This window comes from Aptenodytes patagonicus, chromosome Z (assembly GCF_965638725.1).
Source record: "Aptenodytes patagonicus chromosome Z, bAptPat1.pri.cur, whole genome shotgun sequence".
NCBI lineage: Eukaryota > Metazoa > Chordata > Aves > Sphenisciformes > Spheniscidae > Aptenodytes > Aptenodytes patagonicus.
Window position 1 is genome coordinate 33,803,733 of NC_134982.1, and position 23,149 is coordinate 33,826,881.

Here is a 23,149-nt window from a genome sequence, read left to right on the forward strand (position 1 = left end):
TATGGTTATATGCCCATTATCTTCCCATTTTCATTGTAGGAATTGTTCGGTTTCTTCTTAGAAGTGGGAGAGTTCTAAGTGTAAAAAAGATAAAAATTTGTTTTCTTCCGAGAAGAAATTGCTTTGGTAGCCTACAGGCTGTTTTATTTTTCCTTGTTCTTTAAGTAAAGCCATTGTCCTAAACCTAGAAAACAAAAAATCTCCATCTGATCTTAGCACAAACAAAAGAATAACTAGAATTCTTGATAAATTGACATTTATGAGGGAAAATTTCACAATCTTAAAGCAGACAGACAAACGATTTGTAGATAAAAAATTAAAGCATGGGATCCAAATAATCACAATCGTTACACTTAAAAAGAATAATTGTTGTTGTTTAAATCTGAATGCTGAATAATACTAGCTGGATGGCCAGTAAAAACAACTGCAGCAGATTGGGTTGGGCAAATATTGCAGAGATTAAGTTTCAAGTCTGGTGTCTCCAAAATATGTATCATAAAATGGACTTACTTTTCCTGTGATGAGTTCTCCCTTTCCTGCATATCACAGATAGTTAATTCCTCCCACTTCCCCATCTACTGAATGAGATTTTTTTTTTAAAAAGCACGGATTTTTGAATAAAACCAGCCTCATGCCACAGGGTAGAATGGTGCAATTTTTTAAACTTGTTTTTTCCCCTTCCCTGTTTCTTTTTAAGTTCCTCTGAGGAGGACTTCTTAGTAACTTAAAGTAGATTTTTCTAATTCATATTATTTGAATTTATTTGAAGCAAGAGGAGAAAAAAGAATCCTCCTGTATCACATTCATTCATAGCATATACTTGCAATATAAATAAAAGATGAAAGATTAATAGCAAAGTCCCACAAGGTCTTACTGTAGCCTTTAATTTGAGAAACAATGTATAGCTCTCACCACTATTCTCACTCAGTTGTGAGAATTAGCCTGTGAGCAAGAACATTCCACATTCAACAATAATAATCTTCAAATATATAAACAGGCCACTGTCAAGAGAGTGGAACTATCTGTTCCCCCTCTGCTAGATAAGACAATTGCTATGTACATCGAGTTCCAGCAAAAAAGTTTAGGTTCCACATGAGAAAAAAAAATCCTGGCAAGGTTCATGAAACACTGTAGCAGGCTGTCCAAGTTTATTGGAGGGAAAAAAAAAACCCACAAAAGTAACCCCCAGCGTCCCTGGGAAAGCATGTGGATTAGATGGCCCACTGAAGTCCTTTCCAGCTGTATTTACTAGGCTTCTATGAAGACAAGTAGCCATATAAAACATTTTCATGTCTTGTATTACACTAAGTAATCAAACTCAGAGAAATATACAAAATCTTAATGTGAAAGAAGAGGAAAAGAAGCTCAACTAATTATTCTCTTACTGGTGCAGTTGACAATCTCAGATGTTTCTTGCTTCCCAAATGTTCCATGTGTGTTTTCTGAATCTCAATTTCTACTGTTGTTCTGTTCTTATTTAGAGATTCTATGGCATGAAATAATGGCCTTACTTTGGACAGGAAGGACAGCTGCTTAAAATACTGATGTGCTCTGCACACTTCGTAACTACTCTGTTCAGTGGTTGTAATAAAAATTATAAAATACTTGGTAACTGTGTTCTATTCTTTTGAATTACATTCCATCCTACTTGGCTATACAGCTTGTTCAATAGTCCACTAAAGGCTTTTTTTAAACATTTTAAATTAATTTTTTATAATTCCATTCAAATATTTTTTATGGAAATAAAACTGTTTTATTTTTGCTTGTTCTCCTAAAAACAGGTACATAGGTACATAGAAGACAATATATGAAGCAAATAAACCACAACATATTGCACAATAAAACTGAATCAACACAGTAAATGTACATGCCCAATCTTTCAGTGTTTAGAACTCACCTTGAGTGAAAATTTTGTGACCAGAAGGGGATAAATTGTGTAGAGTTTATGATAAAATTTCTATGTTAATCTCTCTAGCCAATTACAGCTCTGCATATGCTCTGCAAAGTGCAAACAGTTCTTGGCACTAAGAGGTCACATTTAAATTCATGCTTTTATTTCTCACATTGTAGTAAATGTACAAGCAAAGAATGATATTGGTTAATGAACAAATTCCAATGCCTTTAAATATTTTTGAACAAAAAAGGAATAAAAAAATTATACAAGAAATGCAATTCTTTTCTGCTGACGTAAATCTAACCTGAAAGCCAGGGCAAGCAATCTTCCCAAATACTACTAAAAATTAACACAGAAGACTTCAATATTCAGTCAACTTTTAACAGGTATATCTTAGATCATTTGCTCATAAAATGCATGTCAAAACTGTTTTATATACAAATTAGTCATCTTCCAAACAGTTGTTTTCTCAATGCAGAAGTCTCTTATTTAACATTGAAAATAGTAAAGAGACACGGTGAAAATTATACACTCTACGTCCCAGTTTTGGTATCCATTCTACAGGCCTTCTCTCATTTTCTGAGTTTTTTCTTCATGTTAAAGGTCAACCCATATTTGATATTAATTGTTCCTGCCACTAAAAGAGGGAATAACATTTGTTGTCTTATTCCCCCCCCAAATAACCAGCACCCTTTGAACAGATTATCTTCACTGTTTCCTTTAATTGAAGGTTGTGGAGAGAGGGGAAACAGCTTTCTCTAAAGCCTTTTCCTAGGTTATTGTTAAGAAAAGAACCAAAGGCAAACAAGTTTTACATTTCCTCTTCAGCAGCAGGAAATACAATGTCCCTTTCATCTCCCTCTGCAACAGTGGCAAGCAATTGTGGCAGCAGAAGCAGTAGCAGCCTAAGTCTGTTCGATGCACACTGTCACAAAAGGAGGTGGCTTGCTCTCTGGAGACAGCAATCACTGCTCGAATAATTTTCCCCCATCTCCTTCACGGAAAAAATAGCAGGCTGAACAGAAGCACATCAAGGCTCCCCAGTTAGATCATGCTAGTAGCAGTTTTCTCTTTAACAGTGCTATGTGTAACCAGTTTGCAAAATAAAAACTTCATGAGACTGCTCCCACTAAATTATCCCCGATAGTCATAGCTATTCTGCTTAATCACTGATTATAAAGCACGCATATTGGGATTAGAAGCGAGGTTGGAATTAATGTTTTTCAGAGGAACAGAACAATGGACCTAATACCTCAAATCTCTGATTGCTGACTTTCTTTCCCTTTTTGTTCCAGACAATTTTAGGTCTTGGATCTCCTGTGGCTTGACAGATGAATGAGGCAACTCCTCCAGAAACCCCTGTCTGGTCAACGGGAGTTCTTGTAAACTTTGGTGGTGCTGAAACAAACAAAAAAATAACAAAATTAATCTAAGTAGTAAACATAAAAAATAAGGCATGTCAAGATTTCAAAATGAAAGAAGGAAAAGTTTTGTTTCTCCAGTGACAGTATTGACCTGCAAGCGAAAGCATTAAACGATAACTAAAAGGTCAGGAAAGTACTTACAGATTTTACTAGTGAAATTTATATTAAAACAGAAATCTGATAGCATCAGAATAGCAAGATCATACATTATATTTTATCACCATTATAAATAAAAAATCCAATTTGTCTTCTGTTGCAAAATGAGCTCATCAATCAGCTGTAGTAAGATCATGATTCATGACTTGATGTTATGATCACAGGATGTCATGAAAACAGGACTGCCACCTTTGAGCCATTAAAACCAGTGACATTTAGGAGAAAGCATTTATAAGTTTGCAGTGGGGTAGGTAAATGACTATGTGTTAAGAGTCCATGCAGAAAGGAGTATAAGAGAATAGAGATTTATGCTTGGGCACAGTTTCACGTATAGCTCCTGTTTACTCCCAAATTACTCTACTCTGTTAGAAAGAAGAAGTGAAAAAAGATCCAACTATTGCAACAACAGGAGAGGAAAGACAAATGGAGAAATAATTTCAAAAGTAGGAAAAGGCATTTTAATTAATTATTCTCTTTCCTTCTGTTTCTGCTACAACATAATTAAAATTAATTTATCAGCCTTGTGGTGAAACAAAACTTTCAAACTTACACCAACACAAGACATGACTTCTAAAGATTTAATATGAAAATAGATGAGATTATGTCTAACCACAGTACAGAAATGTTAAAGAGTTCCTGTAAATATTTACATCATTCCCTTTCTTAGCTGAGAAATTTTTAGAGATCCAATACACTTTAAGATGCTGTTTTGAATTATATGAAGTGAATACTTAGGGCCAATAAATGATAAAAAATCCATGTCTTTGCTATACAGTCTTTCTCAGTTTTAAGTTGTTATGTGTAGTTGCTCTATAGCAACTGTTGCAATTCATTTTTGCCCTCATCTTCAACTTTCAGCAGTCAGCTCCTTTCTGTTCTCAACCTCTTTGCTCTTCTTCACTTTCCGCTCTTACTTCTGACACTTATGTACCTGTACTGTACTGGTTTTCATTTCTAAGTTGCTGCTCTTCACTTCTGATGTCTAACCCCTTATTCTGCTGAACTGGTCTTTCCACATGCAATACTTCTTGTCAGCATGTTTATTTAAATGTCAGAAACCCAGCAGACTATAAGTATGTATGTATGTAACACTGGAAGAAATCCTGAAATAACTTAAAATGCCAAGAAAACATGATGTGGTCATTATTATAAAACTAACTCAATATGTTGTTATGTTGCTACATTAAATATGAGAGTATGCCGACTGTCCTAAGTTTACGAAATGAAATTAGTCTTTTTTATGCTACCCCTGATGTGTAACATACCAGTAACAAAGATAATTTTCAAAAAATGCAGTATAAATATAACGTTGCTGAAAATCTGCATGCTTATGTAAGGCAAAATTGTTATTGCTCAACTTTTCGGAATGTTCAAGGGCCCTTGAACTATCTGCTGTGCAAATTTTGCCTGGTGAACATGTAGCTGAAACCAAATGCAACAGCGAATCTGAGCACAGCAAAATAGTGTGCCACTGCTGCCATGGGGAACTTACAAAAGAACTTCTCTGATGTCAAAAAATTGCCAAAATCATGGCAAATAAATCATACTTAGAGAAAAAAAACTAAAAATCCTTTCCCAGTCACAGGCTTTATGTCTGGACCACAGAAAAGACAGAGATGTATTCTGATTAAAAGCATCTGGGTTTCACCAAAACTGCTAGCTTTGAATCCTTTTCTATGCATGTATTAACCCAGCAGTCTGATATGTAAAGAGACATGACTGAATCTGATATGCCGACATTCTGTGGCACAAGTTGTGATTGTGTGCCATCAAGTGAAAAATGATGTACTGCCATTCTCTTTTTATTCTTTTTGACATTTTGTGAATTCAGTGTTGAACCTTACACCAATGAAAGAAAAACACTGCGTGGGCAAACCATCAGCACAGAGTAATTAGGTATAGTAGCTCATAGGCAGCTTTTAAATTCTAAGTTTATGCCTCACTCATACATTCAGTGACTGCCCAACTGATAATTTCAACATCAGTGAAGCAACTTACTTCCTTAGAGACAAGGTCTATTTGGAAAATTTGCCAATTTTGCCATGCATTACCAGGGTCGAGGGAAAGCAACTCAATTTAAGAGCCATGCTGTTGCATTCATTCCTGCAACACTTCACTTATCTTGGGACCAGAAAAACTGCAGATTTTTAAACAACAAACAAAACAAAAGCAATGCAAAATGATAAGCAAAGACCGTGTTGAACTATGTCGTTAGCTCTGCAAAAAAAAAACCACCAACTGACCAACCAACCAAAAAACCCCAACCCTACTATTAGGTTTTATGTCATTGCCAGTCATCATGATCTCTATGGTTGGCATGCTTTTACTAATATGCAATATATTGTATTAATGAAAACAATAATAAAAAAAAGATAAATAAAGGGGAATCCCTTCCCTCCTTATCAGACACTCAGAAACAAATTCTCCATTAGTGCAGTTCAGGTAAACCCAAGAGAGCTTGCACTAATTTACACCATATGACAATTTACCTTTCCCATTGCTGCTGAACACAAAAGAAACAGACAAAATCCCCTTCATCTCAACACTCTGCAAACTGCAAAACTGTTTATCAAAGAGTGCGTATAGCAATATATATGAAACTAAAAATTTTCCGCCAAACTTAACTGCTGTTAGAGGTAAAACCAGTTTTCTGACAATTTCTTCATCTAGGACTGGGCCAAACCTGGTGAAGGACTGTAAGTGCTATGACTCCTTATGAAAATTGCTTACTAGCTCCTGCAGAGCTGTATCTGCGTAGGGGAGTTGCAGGAATAGGGCTGAATACCTAACATGGCTTTGGTAGCTACCTGAAGAATAGCAGTATTCTTCCAGTCCTACGTGAATTTTTGCTGGACTGACAAATAGTAAAGCTATTGTTTGTTAACTAACAACACTTGCTATGAAGTATTAGAGGCAGAAGACAAGTGCGGTTGTTACATAATAATGTAATTCCCTATTTGTAGACATTTTTCAAGAAAAACAAGGTTTTAAGGTTGTATGTAAAGACCACATTATTGTATGTAAAGACTGATATTGTCTACATCAATAAAAAAGCTTCACATTCCAGTATAGAAGGGAACCGTGACGATCTTTGTGTTTCACTTACGACCATAATCTAGCTGAAAAAAATAAGGTATGTGGCTGGTCAAAGTTTCCTTTTGCATAAGTAAGTAATTCCATTGCCACAACTCTTCTCCAGTGCCTAATCTTGAAAGTAAGACAGTTATCTTTGAGGTATCCTTGAGAAGGTAAATTATTATTAGAACATAGATAATTTTATCTGAAACAGGAAACTTATAGTAGTCCTGTACACTTCAGACATTTTAATGCATACAATGGCCGTTTTCAGCAGTTCACAAAGTTAAATTTAATTTGGCAAACCAGTTAAATTCTCCACTTCAGACTCAGCAGCTGCACCAGAAGGATAATAATGTCTGCATGTTTAATAGGTGTTGTGAGGATAAACTCATTTATGGTCAAGAGATGCTCAGACTATGGTGACAGCAGCCAGCCAGCCATGGAGAAAGATAGGTATTATGCAATCCATCTTTTCATTATTCAATCAACATGTTCATCTCGTTACATATAAAGTGAGTGTATACCCCATACATAACCAGTGTAAGGGTATATGGAATCATAACCCAACAGAACCAAAATGAAAAGTAGTATTTGTTGCCTTTATCTTTATAAAGGTTGTTAATTAAGGTTTGACACAAATTATCTCCACAATTAATGTTGTCAGTTTCTTGACATTGATTCTGATCTAAGCTGCTAGGTACTCTGATAGGAAACACAAATACACTTGCACACACAATTGTGCTTATTAACATGAGGGCAATTTTGATTGAGAACTGACAACTATTTTCAATCTCCCTTAACAAGAGCAGTGCAGAGTCCAACAAAAACTCTCTGCAGCACACTTCATTAAGCACAGCAACAATCTGTATGGGAACCTTCCAGTGCAATTAAATGTGCCAAAAAAATCAGATGTAATAGGTTACCAACTATGAGGTCACAGCCTTTCAGCACTTTTGAAACTCTACTTGGTCACGTTTCAATAAAGCTGCAATTAAAATAACAGAAGTGTAATTAAAATAACAAAAGTAAAATTCAGTTAAAATCAGCACCTCATATTTCTGGACTTGAACTCTCTTGTGGGCATCATCAAAATTGAAGCAATATTGGCTATTAAATGCAAACAACACAAGTTTTGTTTGTTTCAGCTTGTTTATCTACCAGTGTCTACTCAGATATTTGTGCTGATACTGAATGTTGATACCTTGTCGAGGAAAAAATTTTACAGCAGAAGATTTCCGTAACTTGGACTTATGGAGAGTACCACAAGCTTTGTCATCCAAGGTCTGAGGGTTCCCACCCTCTACTGCTTGTTATGCACTTCTTGCTGGGACTCCTGAGAAGCTCAGGTGACAACAATTGAACTACTGCAAATTACACTCTAATATATGAAGGAAAACGTAATTTATTGCTAGCTCACCTTAAATATACTGAGCTTTAATTTGTTTGTTTTAAGTAGTTTAAAGCCATAGAAGTTAGGCTGCTGCTTCAACAAGCAGTCAAGCTGTCGCCCCAGGGGGCACAGCTTTCTCTCTCTGAAATAGAGAGAGTTTACCACTAGCCAGAAAGAAGCTGTCCTTTTCTGCATATTGAGGCTCCATAAAATACATTTATAACATGACACTAAAATAACTCACTTGGATTGGAACATTTTCATAGCTTTGCATGAGCGTAAGACATCCCTTTCTTCTCTGTTGCACTTCCACATTGTCTTTTGTAAGTTTAAATACAATTCTGAAGTAGTGAATGGAATTAACTAATTCACATTTCATCATGTTACGGAATTATCTAACTGTTTTATTTTTGCTGTTTTATACTCTGTGCTGTGCTTTGAAGACACGTAATAGTTTTCCTCTGCACTCAAATAAAATGTCTGACAAAATGTTTTTGAAATTAGTAGTTCAGCCCCCTTCTTCCTACAGCTACTGAGAGTTATTCTTGTGTAGAGACATTTTTATGGACATAACTCCTCTAATTAAGAGATGAATATGAGGATAAGACTTCACCTTCTTTAAAGGTAAAGTGAGAGCTAATGGGACATCTGCAGCCCAAGTATAGCAAGCTCAGCATGCGGACCTACTATGGACAAGATCTATAGAGAATGCAGACCTTAATGTATTTCTGTTTCTAGACCCTCTATTTGGGGTGTATGGAAGTTCCTAGTATACTATAATTCAACTTATGATTAAACTTTATCATATGCTTGAAATATGAAAAAGTTTCCAAAATCAGAATAGAAATTTCCAAAAATCATATCCTATCATACCCTTTGTCAGCATTCATAGCAAGTGTGAATAAAGTAACAAAGACATCAGAAAAAATTAAACATGCTAAGATGCTTCTTTCAAATGCCCCCTTTACCTGTAAATTAACATATACTGATGTTTCAGGAGACTCCTGAAAAATTACAGTAACCTTTTGGTTGTAAAGACCTGTTTTTGTAGCAATAAAATCTGGAAGATGATACAGTCACAACTGTTCCTATAGAAACTTTTCATCTGACACTCAGAAATGCAGGTTGAGCGCAGAGTGAACAACATAGTCTGGCAGGTGCCCATGCACTTTGGGATACTGCACACACACCATCACAAGAATCACTGTCACTTAGTGTAGAGCCCCTATGTATTACTGGTCTAGTGACATCAAGTTTCAGTGGGGTATGTGACTGGACTCATTCCTAGTTATAAATTCTGAAGTCATTCTTTCCATGCCGAATTATACACTCAGAAAATTCCTACACGGGGTGGAGGGAAAAAAAAAAAAACAACAACGAAAAAGAGAAAAGAATAATAGAAATACCCTTTATTCACCCCACGTCCCACCTTGCAATATTCACTGCGTCCCACTGACTTATCAGGAACTGCTATATATTCTAAGTAAACAGGTCATAAACTGGTTCACATTCAATAACGGTGAAGGCTCCTGTCCTGGTAAAAATGAACGAATAGGCAAATGTTGCATGTAATCTTAGCCTGATACTGTATAGATGCATTACAAATTACATGAGTTATTATTCTTTTCACAATTCCTCTAGGAGTTAATACACTAATAAACTACTACATATAAACATAATATTTAATAGAAAAGCTTTTTGTGCTCATTTATTTATTAAAAGGATTTTCAAAGCACACTCATTTACAGCATTCACAGCTAATTTACTCATTAATCATAATTTGTGACAGCAGTTAGACTGATCATTGTTACAAGCAATTGTTTTGCCTTAATTCTAACCTGCACTTACAGTGGACCTACAAATTGGCTATGTAAGAAAGTTAATTAGCTTTTTATTTCTATAGGATGAGTGACAATTTGTATTGATGAAATCTGCATAAAGAAATCCCAAAGTTACCAACTGGTACATTCCTAAAGGCTCTTGTCTGTCAGTCACAAGCTGGTGAAATGTTCCTGTTTCTCACCGTAAACATCTTAAAACTGTATCATCCTTACATCCTTCAGCAAGAATAGCAACAATGCAATCTTCAAATGCTGTCATACTCTGAGCAGCTGAATAGTTTTATTATCCTGTGAATGAAAATTACCAGGTTTTCATCTTTGAACTACTAAATGCAATCCAGCTATGCCAACTAATTCCAGCTGAATACTTTGATCCATTTGGTTCACAAAAATTATTTGCAGGTACAAATACAGGTTTCTCAAAATCCCGGGTGAAGGAAACTAAGCTATTTCACTTTACAGGTGTCACAACATCCTCTTAAAAACGCAGCCCCTACAACAATGCTCATAAAATCTTTATAATACAATCAAAATGTTTATCTCCCCACCTTCTTTCTGCTACTTGTATTCTTCTAAAAACAAAACCACTCAGAAGAAACAGTTACATCAAAAAATGTCTGGTTTTTTTGGGGGGGTTGTTGGGTTTTTTTTCCAATTTAGCAGTCATCTCCAGCTCCCAAGCCTTCAATCAGCCAGAGCACACCCACCCTACAAATTTAGTAAGCGGCTCAAAAAAAGATTATCACTTCCAGATCTCTCAAGGAAAATATTAAAAGTCAAGCCTATCTTTATGTTTTCAGATTTTCTGCAATGCACAGTGTCAGTTTACTAGGCTGACCATCAGGATTATTCTTCCCTGAAATACAAAATCAAATTACATACTTACAAGTAAGGCCTTACAGGTAGAATAGGTAGGTTATATTTTCCAAAAGGTCTAATGTTAAAATAGCACATTCCTAATTTGTACCTCTAGGCTGTGCAAACCTTGGTACCAGCTCATGTCTTTGTGGATTATGTATGCTTTTTTAGAGACAGACATTATCTGAGTCCTAGGGACATGGGAAGAATACAAACCAACACAGACAGCAGCAGACATTTATTTGCCAACTAACATCATCCCCCCCCCCGCTCCCATACTCATTTACAGTTTATAATAACCGGTAGAAAGAAAAAGGCTTTCACAAATATGAAGAACCTATGTGAAAAACCTGTGAAAAAGTCTTTTATTAATACTATAGACCAATACGCTTATATCCTAAGTAGGATGAAGCTGAAGAATTTACTGCTGTGCTTTTTCTCTTAAAACTGTTGCAGGCAACCTGATAACAATTCAAGTTGGTTTTGTGACAAATTATTAGGACACGTACTGTAAATCTGAGACCAGCCATTAACTACTGCATCAGCAGAGTGTTATCACACTAAGCCTAACAGGAAGCCAGGGCTGACAGGCCATCAGAGTCGGCCTTCTCGATGATCACAACAAAGGAGAAGGCTCCCAAACCCAGAACTACTCTCACCCAGTCTCCTCTTGCCTTCAACCCCCAAGTTGCATACACAGCTTTACCTGCCAGTGCTACACACCCATTACCTTCAATACAAAATTTAACCTTCTTTTAAATATCACTACAGAAAATGAAACAGTTTTACACATTTGTTTCTAAATCTCCCCTTATTTACTCCAGTTGTCTCTTCAGTTGTTTCTACACAAGAATTCTGGTTTACGCTAGTTTAAGAAAAGAGAATCAGGATGCTTGGTTCTAGTATTTAATTAACCTGAGCACTGAAAGATGTAGGCATAGCATTAAGTACCCACTATGCAGTAAATGCACAGGAGGGCAAGAATTCTTTTTCTCTTTCCCATGCCTACAAGAATTCCAACACAGCACACGTGTTCAAATGCACAATACAAAACAAAATAGGTATAAGCCTGTTTGTATACATAGCAATTATCACATACAGTATATGTAAATCTGGGTGGGGCTTAATCTACCTGAATTAGAAAGAGGAACTTGCTAGTTAATCCAGTACTAAGCCTCCTTCCAGCCGCAAATGAAAAGCATAAAGCCTCTTGAATCTAAAAGGTTAGTGACGTGCACCACTTCATCCCCCAGGAACATTACATAAGCTTGCAATATTCACTAATTTAATGAAAGAAAAGTCCGCTTCAAAGCTCTCTACTGCTTCTTTTTCAAATTTTAATGTCTGCAGACTGCATATGAATTATTTGGTAACTGAGAGCTGACACTCCTTTTCAATGTGCAAACTAGAAACAGTGGATCTTAAAATGCCCGGTAAGCTGATCTCTTTCCAGAGAAGTTTTGCACTAAGAGAAAAGGGGGAATAATGAGATTCTACAGGTAAGAGTTTCAATTAGTGACTGAGAGTATCTGTGTTATGACTAGAGAGATGGTCTTTATTGGTGTTTCAGTCTTAATAAAAACCTCAAAATACAGGTACCAAAACTAGGAAGAGTAAAACTGGGGCACTGTAACAACTGACTGAAGCTTCCACTCATTTTTTATTTATCTAAACACAACAAAACGCATACTTGGCCATTTATACACAGGGCAGATTGCTGATTAGTGACTGTGGAAGCAAAATCACGTATCTAACGATAAGACTGACTCAAAGAGAAAAGAAACCATCAAACTCTACATACTAAATATGGTTCAGTGTTAATGCTTGACAAGGCACCCATATAAGCAAATTCTCATAACTCCTGTTCAAGCAGAAGAGAAATTAATAAAATTCTGCCTGAGAACAGACCATATCGCTCACTTACTTTCATCTAAGCATCATCTTTCTTTTCCACCACTAGAAGCTGTTACCTGTTACCCATACCCCAACTGCCCAGCACATCAAAGGGGAAAAGCATTCTGTTACAATCTGCTACTATGCACTGTGAAAGTGACCTGAGATCCTAGCCTTTTGTAAAACATGCCTATATGGGTGAAATGCCTTAATGTTATCCACTTATTGTAAAATCATCCCTAGCTCAAGCCAGCTGAAGGTAAAAGCAAGAAAAATTTATAAAACTCAAAATACATATGTTATCAAAGTTTATAACAACATGGGTGATAGAAAATTCAAAGTCATTCAATCTTTCTATTGCAGTTACCAAAACCTAAAGACCTTCCTTCTCCACTTCTGTTTCCAGGTAAGGTGAGGAGGCTTTAGCTTAGGGACCAAGCCCTTGGCCAAATACTAGTCCCCACCCTTCATCCCCAACAGACAAGGAATATACCCAAACTGTTCCTCGGGTGTATGAAGGTGATCTTTAGATTCATCAAACCTGTCTCAAATATAATAACTGACCCTCAACTTAGTGACAAGGTAGTTTATATCTTCTCCTCTTTTGAAGCATTTTGGACAGAGTCATGTCCTGTCCTGGTGGTAAACACACAGTTTTATACCTCTTTGTTGGCTTAAACTGTTAAACTGCTGAGGGGCAGACTGTTGTTACTTGGGACAAATGTGTGTGTGCATCTAATCAAATCTTACAGTCCATACAAACATATACAGTTTGGGGCATTAAGGGGTTTAAGTTGAATTTCTACCTGCAAATCAGCATTAAGAGGTGGCATGACTTGACATAAGAATAATTTACTGAGCTAAACTGGTTAATAAAAATACTATATCATTAAGCTTGCTATAAAATAAAAAAATAGTAGTTAGCAGAGACTCATAAATCTTTCTTTCCTTCTTACTAGGTTAGAACTACTTCATTCCAGAACTTGATAAACATCTTTCTCTATTAGTTGTAAAACAACATTTACCATTTGCCTACAACAATCGATTATATGAAACCTAAATTAGATGTCCAGCCAAGTAGAGAGAATCCATGTTCCTCTTAGCAGCAATGCTATGCAATGCAGCCCAGCTTCAGCTGAACTAAAAGACAGGTTAGTGTGTCCTGTAAGATGATACATTACTAATGCAGAAGCAGACATTCATAAACTAGGTCAGAAAACTGTTTGTAGGTATTAAAGAAGATTCAGTGACTAAAGGCCCCAGTGGATCATCCCAGTTCCTTGCCTACAAGTCACTTAAGATACATCAGTACGGTTAACAGTACAAGTAGCCTGCTCTGGGATATGGTTACGCAGATATAAAAGCACTGATTAGAATGTATTTACACTGGCAGTATTTTTGATACTGTGTTTTCAGTACTACACAACTTTCCTACTGTGTATAGCTCCTGCTGTGAATACGAGCTCCTACAAGTTACATTTTGTTGTCAGTAAGAACAATGCACTGCCAATATGCAAAAAATACTACTCCTAAAGTGCAGTTTTGTAGTTAAAACCACATCTGCTCTATGAACTTCTTCTACAAGAGCTATATTGCTTTAACTCCCCTCCGATAAAGTTATGCCAGCAGAAATTTGAAGTATATTATAATATTAATATAATATTATATAAAACATTCAAGAATGTGAGAACTAAAACTTCATGTAAAGGAATGCACAACAAAGCTGTAACTAGCTCAAAAATGCAATTAAACAGTAGAAACATAACCAAAAGAAACAAATCACCACATAAAGGTAAATCCCTAATTATTACAAATCCATTTCTGTTTTAATTCTGATATGTGACAGCACTTTGTATAACGATATTCTGCAATCTATTACCTAAAATCACTGCAGAGTACAATTATTTGATACCTTGTATGTCCCTGTAGCATTGCACTTGCTTTACAAGAATCTTGCATGGTTGTTCATGTTACTTAAGTGATTTTAATACCATTTTCAGTGATTAAAAATACACCTAAATAGATAATCCTGGCCCACAGTGCTGTGTCTAGCTTACACCTATCTCATCTATATCTCACCAATGATATCTTCCATTCTTCCCTCTTTAACATAAATCAATTCTTCTTTAAAAAAAAGAGATACCAAGACATCATAACACTACATGGAACTGACATTCAGTCAAGGGCATGCTATTTAAAGGGGGACATAATGACAAATTCAGGGTGGAAGAGGGTAAGAGTCTTATGTGTGGCCAGATACCATGCTATAAAGAGGAAATCTTACACTAGCATTCTCCAGCTTCTTTTGCCATTGAATACAAAGCTTTTCTGTCACTCAATTGAAGAAACCAAAAATTACTTTGTTTCATTCATACAGGTTATTTACAGTGTCAATGTTAAAAGCACTGCCACGTGATTTTTATTAATGTGGTATATACAGATTGTGAAAAGCCTCACTTTTGCTTGGTCATCTCCCTTAGAAGGAATTCCCATCAAATACCACAATTTTGCTTTATCCTCACTTGAGAAAATCAACAGTGGCCCAGACACAGGGACTCATTCCATTCTTACTCTCCTCTCATGCATCGTCCTTGTCTTAACGCTCTTCTTGCTCAATCCACACCTGTGCTGAGACCAAGCTAAACAGACCAGACTGGAACTGTCCAGAGCAGTTCAGGTGTGTGGTCCTGAGAAAGTCAGTGAAGGCAATACAGAATAAACAAAGTTAATTCACCTGCGCCTTACATCATGCCTTATCTGTGGAGTGATTATATTTTTACAGTGAAGGACCCCCCATAAGTTGCGACTACGACTGTACCACTGAAATACTGATGTGCAGAGGCGATCTTAGCAGGGTCGAAAATACATTTTCAAGTTAGTGATTTGACACTAAGTACTGCAATACATTCTATGATTTCATCCAATCTACTGTTTTTAAGGCAAACTTGGTGTTTTAGAAGATGACAAAATAGAAGCTTGCAAGAGTTTAGTAGGACACAAAACTCAAAAGTTACATTTGCCCTGTTGTAGACATTTTTTATCTGAAACCTCCATCATAACTGGAAAGCACAATTCATGCTCATCTTTAAAATAAAAGTAAAAATAACTGAAATATAACTACCAATAAGGATTGCATTCTCCATTTTTCTTTCGCAGGCAAATAACACTATTTCCAATTATTAATTATAAAACCAAATATTATTATAAAACCAAAAAGTAGTATCGATCCTAGTCATGGTTCCCTCCTTAGTTCATATCTAACTAGTAAGAAGATTCAGAAAACAAATTCACTGCAGTTTGGTCTCAAGAGATAAAATTGGAAGCCAAAAGCACTGAAAGTGACAGTTGGCTACTGGACAGAAGAGAGGGCCAAGAGCCAAAACTTTGTAATTCTAATCCCATCTCTGCTAATTGCTTGTTGTTTAGCTTCAGGCAAATTACTTAACCTCCATGTCTCAATTTCCTTACTTCCAGTATTACGCTACTTACATACGTCGCAAAACATAGGGAGGAGTATTATAGTGGTTACTGTCACTATATTTACAAGATTTGCGTAGAGATTTGTGCTCATGCATTGAATGAGAGGGCTGAAAAATGTTCCAGTTTAAGCCCTATCTACTTAACAAGGATGACACTTCTATTAGGGCAAAGGAAAGAAAAACGAACAAACAAACACACTCAAATCTTTACTGTCAGTGAAAACTGGTAGCTGTTTGGCAAAGTTATTAATCTTTGAAAATTGCAGTTCTCTGCATATCAGTATTGCAAAATGTTGGTTTAATTAACACTCTTTTCTCTAAGGAAATCAGCTTACATTGCACAAGTGTACTGAACAAGAACTGCTCATTTTGACACTGAGAGGTATGTACTGAAAGTGGTTATCTTCTATGAAATTATAATAAATTATTTCTGCAAAATATATTGCCCTGCATTGTAACTCAAATTCAAACTTGTATAATTGTGTGTATCCATTTAAATAATAAATTGAATGTTTTAATTATGCAGCCATATTAATTATAATGTTCACTTAAAATATTCATTTATCTAACACTAAAAATGTATAGATATGTTTACATCTAAGTGATATGCATGTTCAGAAATTAGAAATTTAGCAAAACTGTAGTTTACACATCAGTCTTCAGCAATCTCTTGAAAGTATACTTTAAAACGGCTGAATGTTTCCTGAAGAGAATTGAGAACCTGGGTTTGCTGTCTATGAACTCAAATTTCTGTATGTCTGAATCTCAATGGCATATTTGAAATGTAGAAAATGTCTAGTGATCAATCGTTGTACTGCATCATCAAAGCTACAATCTGCTCATAGGAATCATACAAAAGTAGGGTAAAATCTGCATTGTTGCAAAACTTTTTGATTTTTCTCTGCTTTTTCCTTCAGGATATAAGAAGACAACCTGAAAAAAAAATTTCTCACAACAAAACTGAAACTATTGACATAAATTCATATGAAGTTAGACTACTGAAGCTGGGGAAGCAAAGAATATAGCAGGTCACCAAAAAGAACACACAATAGCTGGCCTCAAATATCCAAACATGAGAGGAATTGGGCTGCGGAAAGACAGAAATAAGAAACAAGCTGATAACATAGCTCGTTTCATGAAAAAAATGCTGAAAAGCAAAAGAGAAGCAGAAATTGCTGGTCAAACAATGCAGAGGGATAACCCAAACCAAGACGAATTTCAGGTATATTTAATATTTAAGTAAAAATAAAAGTAAAAATAAGATCTTTACATATGAATATATAGCCAGTCAGTCACATAAGTTTATTAAAAATGAAAAATGTTTGAAAGCTTTGTCTTTACTATGTATAAAAGTCACTTGCTCCCAAGGGCTGTCCAGAAAGTTGTAAATTACTCTTTGTATTCCTTAACATGCAATGCACCATACAGAATAATGGTAAAACCTCTTGAATGAATTACTGTATTGTTCGTAAATCACCAGAATCAATTACTGTGCATATTGTTCCTTCACTGAATGCCTTTAGAAAAGCAGCTTCTGGAGGTTCAATAATTTTGCATATCATTGTGTCAAAAGCTGGCACACACAACTGGAAAAAATTCTAATTAGAATTAGCAATAAATATTTAGAAGTTATACTTTGATGCTTTCACTTCTAATACCAAACCTCTTTCTCAAAGTACCCAGCTTTCAAAAAACTCCTGAAAAAATAAAGTCTTTGAAGTTTTTGTTTTCATTATTCTTAACAGTGCTCTTCACTGTAATAATACAATATAATGCAATATAGAGTACCAAAGCAAAAAGGAAGTGGGGAGAAGAATCAATATAAAATTATTACTGACAGAGATGGAAATCAGCAAAGAAAAGCCCATTGGAGTACCAGATTTTTTTTTTTTTTTTTTAATGTGTTTGGCCTTTAACCCCAGCAACACAGTTAATAATGAAGAATACAAGGTTTAAATTTTTTGTGTATTTTCTCCCTCCTCAATAGACAGTAGTATGATATATTCATATGTACATGTTGACCTGTTGTATCAGACTATAGCATAACATCAGCAGATAGATCTTTTGCTGTGCATATTTAATTAGCTCTACGCTGGTATACAGGAATACATCTTCTTGGCACAGTTAAAAAAAGTATAGTTCTCACTCTTTCCAATACAGGAGCCTGTATTGGTCGAGGAACTCCAACCTGTGACATTCCACTTAATACCAGAAGCTAGAAATATTATTAACTAATCCTGTGTTTTATGTTTATTTTGAAAGTTCTGAAAACTTATTTGGTGTACTGGCTTCTCTGCTGTTGTCCCCTGTTACTAGGACAAGAGTAGTAGGTTGTTTGCAACTGTCCCTTCCCATAGACAAAGAGCTATATGCAGGTATATGTAGATGCTAAGAATGAAGAAATTAATATTGTGTATACAGGACCAGTTTGTTCTTAAATGATTTTATGTTATAAATACAAAATCAGAAGGAAGAAATATAAGGAAAACCAAAATCTGATGTAGTTTAATTTTAAAAAGAAACACTTCACTTTCTGTAAGTAAGAAATACTGTTATTTCAAGGAAATTATCATGCTTTGAGAATAAGGTTACAAATTACCAGTCATTTAAAACAAAACAAAACAAAACAACCCTTACAATGCCTGACTATATGACTTACCACAGCAAACAAAATGCAAACTAAAGAATGCTTTTGCTTCTGAGTGCATAAGGCTAACCTACGTGTATGCATATTTATAGTACAGAAAAAAAATCCCAACACTTCAAATAGTGTCAAAAGCATCCATCACCTTAGAATTTACCCATACTGCAGTCACTCCTGTAATTACAGCCACATACACATGTTCTAGTCAGTTTTAATTTAAGTAAGGCAGCACAGTTAACCGTTAGCCACAGATGCCCCAAGCAGGTACCAAAGTAACTACATGGACCTTGCAGAGGGACTGGGACTCACACAGGCAATCAGGCTACCCTGTCTGTCTAATGGTTAAGGTAGCCAGAGCACATCTATACAGTCACAACTAAGAACAGCAACTTCAGAACTGACAAAAGTATTGACACGCCAAACTTTTCACCTTCCTTATCATTTCTCACAAAAAAAACCCATACCAATCCATACTGCATAACACACACTGAACTCCTTTGATTCTGCAATCCATTACAAAGACCTTTTTTGCCTTGTCACTGTCAAAATGAGATTTTGTGTATGTGTGTAAATCTTTCCATATTGGTAACCTCCAAGTTCAAATTTCCTGTAACACTTGAATGTCAAATTTCTTTCACAATCCACCAGCATGTTTTCTCTTTATACTATGTGGAACTGAATCCTTTATCTGATTCCCATCTTGAGCCTCCCCTGTTCTCCCAGATCTGAGAATCTAAGTCCTTTCTGATGGAAGTCAGGACTTATTTCTTAAGCTTTCTGATCATGTTCCAGTGAATGTTTCCACCATGCCCTCAATTTCTTTCTTATCGTGTTTACAGGTGATTCCTCTGCACCACAGCAAAGGAGTATGAAATTAATCCGACAACTAAAGCATTACACTGTTAAAAGGTGGGATGGCTATGACCAAGTAATTCTAATTGCCAAACATTGCAAATAGAATAAATAATGGATCTTGCACTGTGGAGCCAGACCCAATTGTCTGCATCATTGTTATTTGAAAATGTTCATGCTCTTCCCCACATACTGCTTCACTGTGACCTCTCAGGACTGACTAAATTAACCTCTTTTCTAAAACAAGTAAAAAGGAAAAGAAAGTCATGCAGGTGTGCACAGTTTTGTGTGAAAGAACAATGAAGAACAGATAAAAAAATCATAGTTACTTCCAATGTCCAGACATATACTTTAGGAGCAGCTATCTTTCTTCCAAGATCAGATTAATGTGTAAAAAGAACGTGACAGAACTGAGTGACCGATACAAAAACTTGACACACAGAGTAGTGAAAGAAATGCAGTGCTAGATATTTCACACAGATGATTAAACCTGTTACGGATTGGTCTTTCTGTTTTTAACTGCTTTTCTAAGAGTGAACCTATTAGATTCTTACAACACTGTCGGCCATAGACTAAGATACAAATTTTGCTGTAGACCACAACAGGTGACACCCTAGTGCCACAGAAATCAGTGGCATTCCTAAATGGGGCCAGCCTTTTGCCCACATTGCTAGATTTTCTATGATTGAGAATTACTCCAGTACTAGTACTGCTTTTAAGGACAAACATCTATAGAACTTTCTAAAGATTTCTACAGTTACACTCACAAAATGAAGGTTGTGCAAGACACAGCACAGTGAATGCAAATGCACATTTACATTTATACCATTTTACAAGTAGAGATTTTGGAAGAACCCTTTTTTCTTTGAACTGCCATATTGCTATAAAACTTGACTAGAGATGCAACTAGATTTCTGATGCAACTAAATTTCTGTAAAAGATCATTCCTGTTAGGCAATCTTCGAAGACTGGACTGTTTTGAAAATAATTTCTTTCCATTTTGTCAGGAAATAACCTCTGTCATTAGTTGATACTATGTTTCATTCAAGAGGTTTTACACATTTGATATGTCTCTACTTATGTAAAATATTTTCCCTCTTTTGAAAATGAGAAAATATGCATACTATGTACAGGTAAGGTATTTTCTTAAATGAGCTCGCTAATTTTGTCATTATTGTAAGCTGATCAAAACTCAGTAATTTCAGTGACAATGCTTAAATTTACAGAAATTTAAGATTTTGCCCGTTATTTTCAGATTCAGGTTAAGCAGCACACATTTACAGCACTGTGATCAGGTATTAATTACATAGCTTCCAACAATAACAGAAGTCTACGAGCTTACTTCATTATGCACTAAATTAGCCCTGTCTGCACGGAAGTTGAATGAACAGCTATAATCTGGTACAATTCACACCTTTGCTCCAGCAAAGTCTTACCATACCAAGTAACTGTAACTGAGTCTTATTAGTTAGCTAGCAGTCACCATCACACACAAAAAAAGAGAATACAGAATACATTCCATAGGCTGTGAACTAACTGGTCTGGGTGACAGGCACTCACACTACACTGTACAAAAAATTGATAAATGAGTGGGAGTCATGAAAGTTCTTACATTTATGTTTTTACCTAGCTTCCTATGAGACAAAAACAAACCTGTATTTCATATGAACTGATTCATATTGTGCTTAATTTGCGTCTTGCAGATAAAAAGTCAAAAAACTTAAAGTTTGTGATAAAAAATTGCTTCAACAGCACTTAAAAATTAATTTACTAAAATTTAAGACTGGATATTGTTTTTGCTCAGCAACAAAGAACACATTATTTCTTTTACTCCAGAAGTATGTGCATTTACAGAATCATAGAATAGTTTGGGTTGGAAGGGACCTTTAAAGGTCATCTAGTCCAACCACCCTGCCGTGGGCAGGGACATCTTCAACTAGACCAGGTTGCTCAGAGCCCCGTCCAACCTGACCTTGACTGTTTCCAGGGATGGGGCATCCACCACCCCTCTGGGCAACCTGTGCCAGTGCTTCACCACCCTCAGCCTAAAAAATGTCTTCCTTATATCTAGTCTACATCTATTCCCCTTTAGTTTAAAGCCATTCCCCTTGTCCTGTCGCAACAGGCCCTGCTAAAAAGTCTGCCACCATCTTTTTTATAAGCCCCCTTTAAGCACTGATAGGCTGCAATAAGGTCTTCCCAAAGCCTTCTCTTCTCTAGGCTGAACAATCCCAACTCTCTCAGCCTTTCTTCATAGAGACGTGTTCCATCCCCCTGATCATTTTCGTGGCCCTCCTCTGGACCCGCTCCAACAGGTTCTTGTCTTTCTTATGCTGAGGGTTCCAGAGCTGGACGCAGTACTCCAGGTGGGGTCTCACCAGAGCAGAGTAGAGGGGCAGAATCATCTCCCTCGACCTGCTGGCCACGCTTCTTTTGATGCAGCCCAGGATAAGGTTGGCCTTCTGGGCTGTCAGCGCACATTGCTGGCTCACGTCCAGCTTTTCATCCACCAGTACCCCCAAGTCCTTCTCCACAGGGCTGTTCTCAATCCCTTCATGTATCGATCATCAATCCCCAGCCTGTATTGATACGGGGGGTTGCCCCGACCCAGGTGCAGGACCTTGCAGTTGGCCTTGTTAAACCTCATAAGGTTCACACCGGTCCACTTCTTGAGCTTGCCCAGGTCCCTCTGGATGGCATCCCGTTCCTCTGGCGTGTTGACTGCACCACTCAGCTTTCAGCAAGTAGAAAAAAGATATCTATTTATCCTAATCTTGCTACTTATTTAGTTAGTCTTAGTTGCTTAATTAGTCTTAATTACTCTTATTTATAATTAATTTCTAGATCTATATTACAATGAAACAATTATCAGGAGAAAAAAGAGGTATAAAATTTTCAAATATCAGCATTGTTTATTGAGTTCAGCTTTTTTGGATGGTAAGATACAGGAGAGAGGGCAGAGCTGGTTTTCAACAATGAAAGGAAATGTATCATTATGTTTTTATAAAGTCAGTAAACGTAGGTCTGATCCTACAGCATAAAAAATTTACACTGAAGTGGAAACTCACATGGCCTGTAGTGAAAGTATTCCCTGTGAAGTGATGCCAAGTACGTATCTATGTGTCCTTATAAAAGAAATCTCCATATGTATTGAATGTAATACTCTGTAACACTTCATCATGCCTCTGTGTTTCAAGATGCTCATAAATTTCCGGGCTACTTTGGTAGGGGGCCTTAGTTTCTCTATTTATTGACTAACATTATCAATCTTTTTAAGGTCTGAGGGTCTGATTCCGCTCCCAGTAATCTTGGTAGAAATCAAGAAAAATTCCAGTGAAATAAGGCTAATAAATGGGTAAACAGTGATGGCAGGGAATCAGTGTATGAAGACTTCTAATAAACAGTTTATTTTTTCTTTAGGCTACAAAGTCCAAACAAATAAGTTATTGTAATTTTGTCACTACTGCTCAGTAGACTTGTTAGTATGTTTGTGAAAGTTAATTATGTGATAAGATACACTGTAGTTATTACTGTCAAAAAAGGTACAAGTGTGTTTATTAATTCAAAGTGTTCTATCAAAATAAAGTGTGTCAAGTACATAGCAGAACTACTATTTTCTTCCAATTATTGTTGCACAATC

General features: G+C 36.2%; 1 protein-coding gene across 1 annotated transcript in view; it reads right to left on the bottom strand.

Moving 5' to 3' along the window:
• The window catches only part of PTPRD (protein tyrosine phosphatase receptor type D), a 1,297,197-nt gene that overhangs the window by 224,314 nt on the left and 1,049,734 nt on the right, over positions 1–23,149 (bottom strand). The window contains exon 9 of the mRNA XM_076363450.1: positions 3,147–3,292. Within this exon, the coding sequence (XP_076219565.1) occupies positions 3,147–3,292 (146 nt within the window). The remainder of the gene's footprint in view (positions 1–3,146; positions 3,293–23,149) is intronic.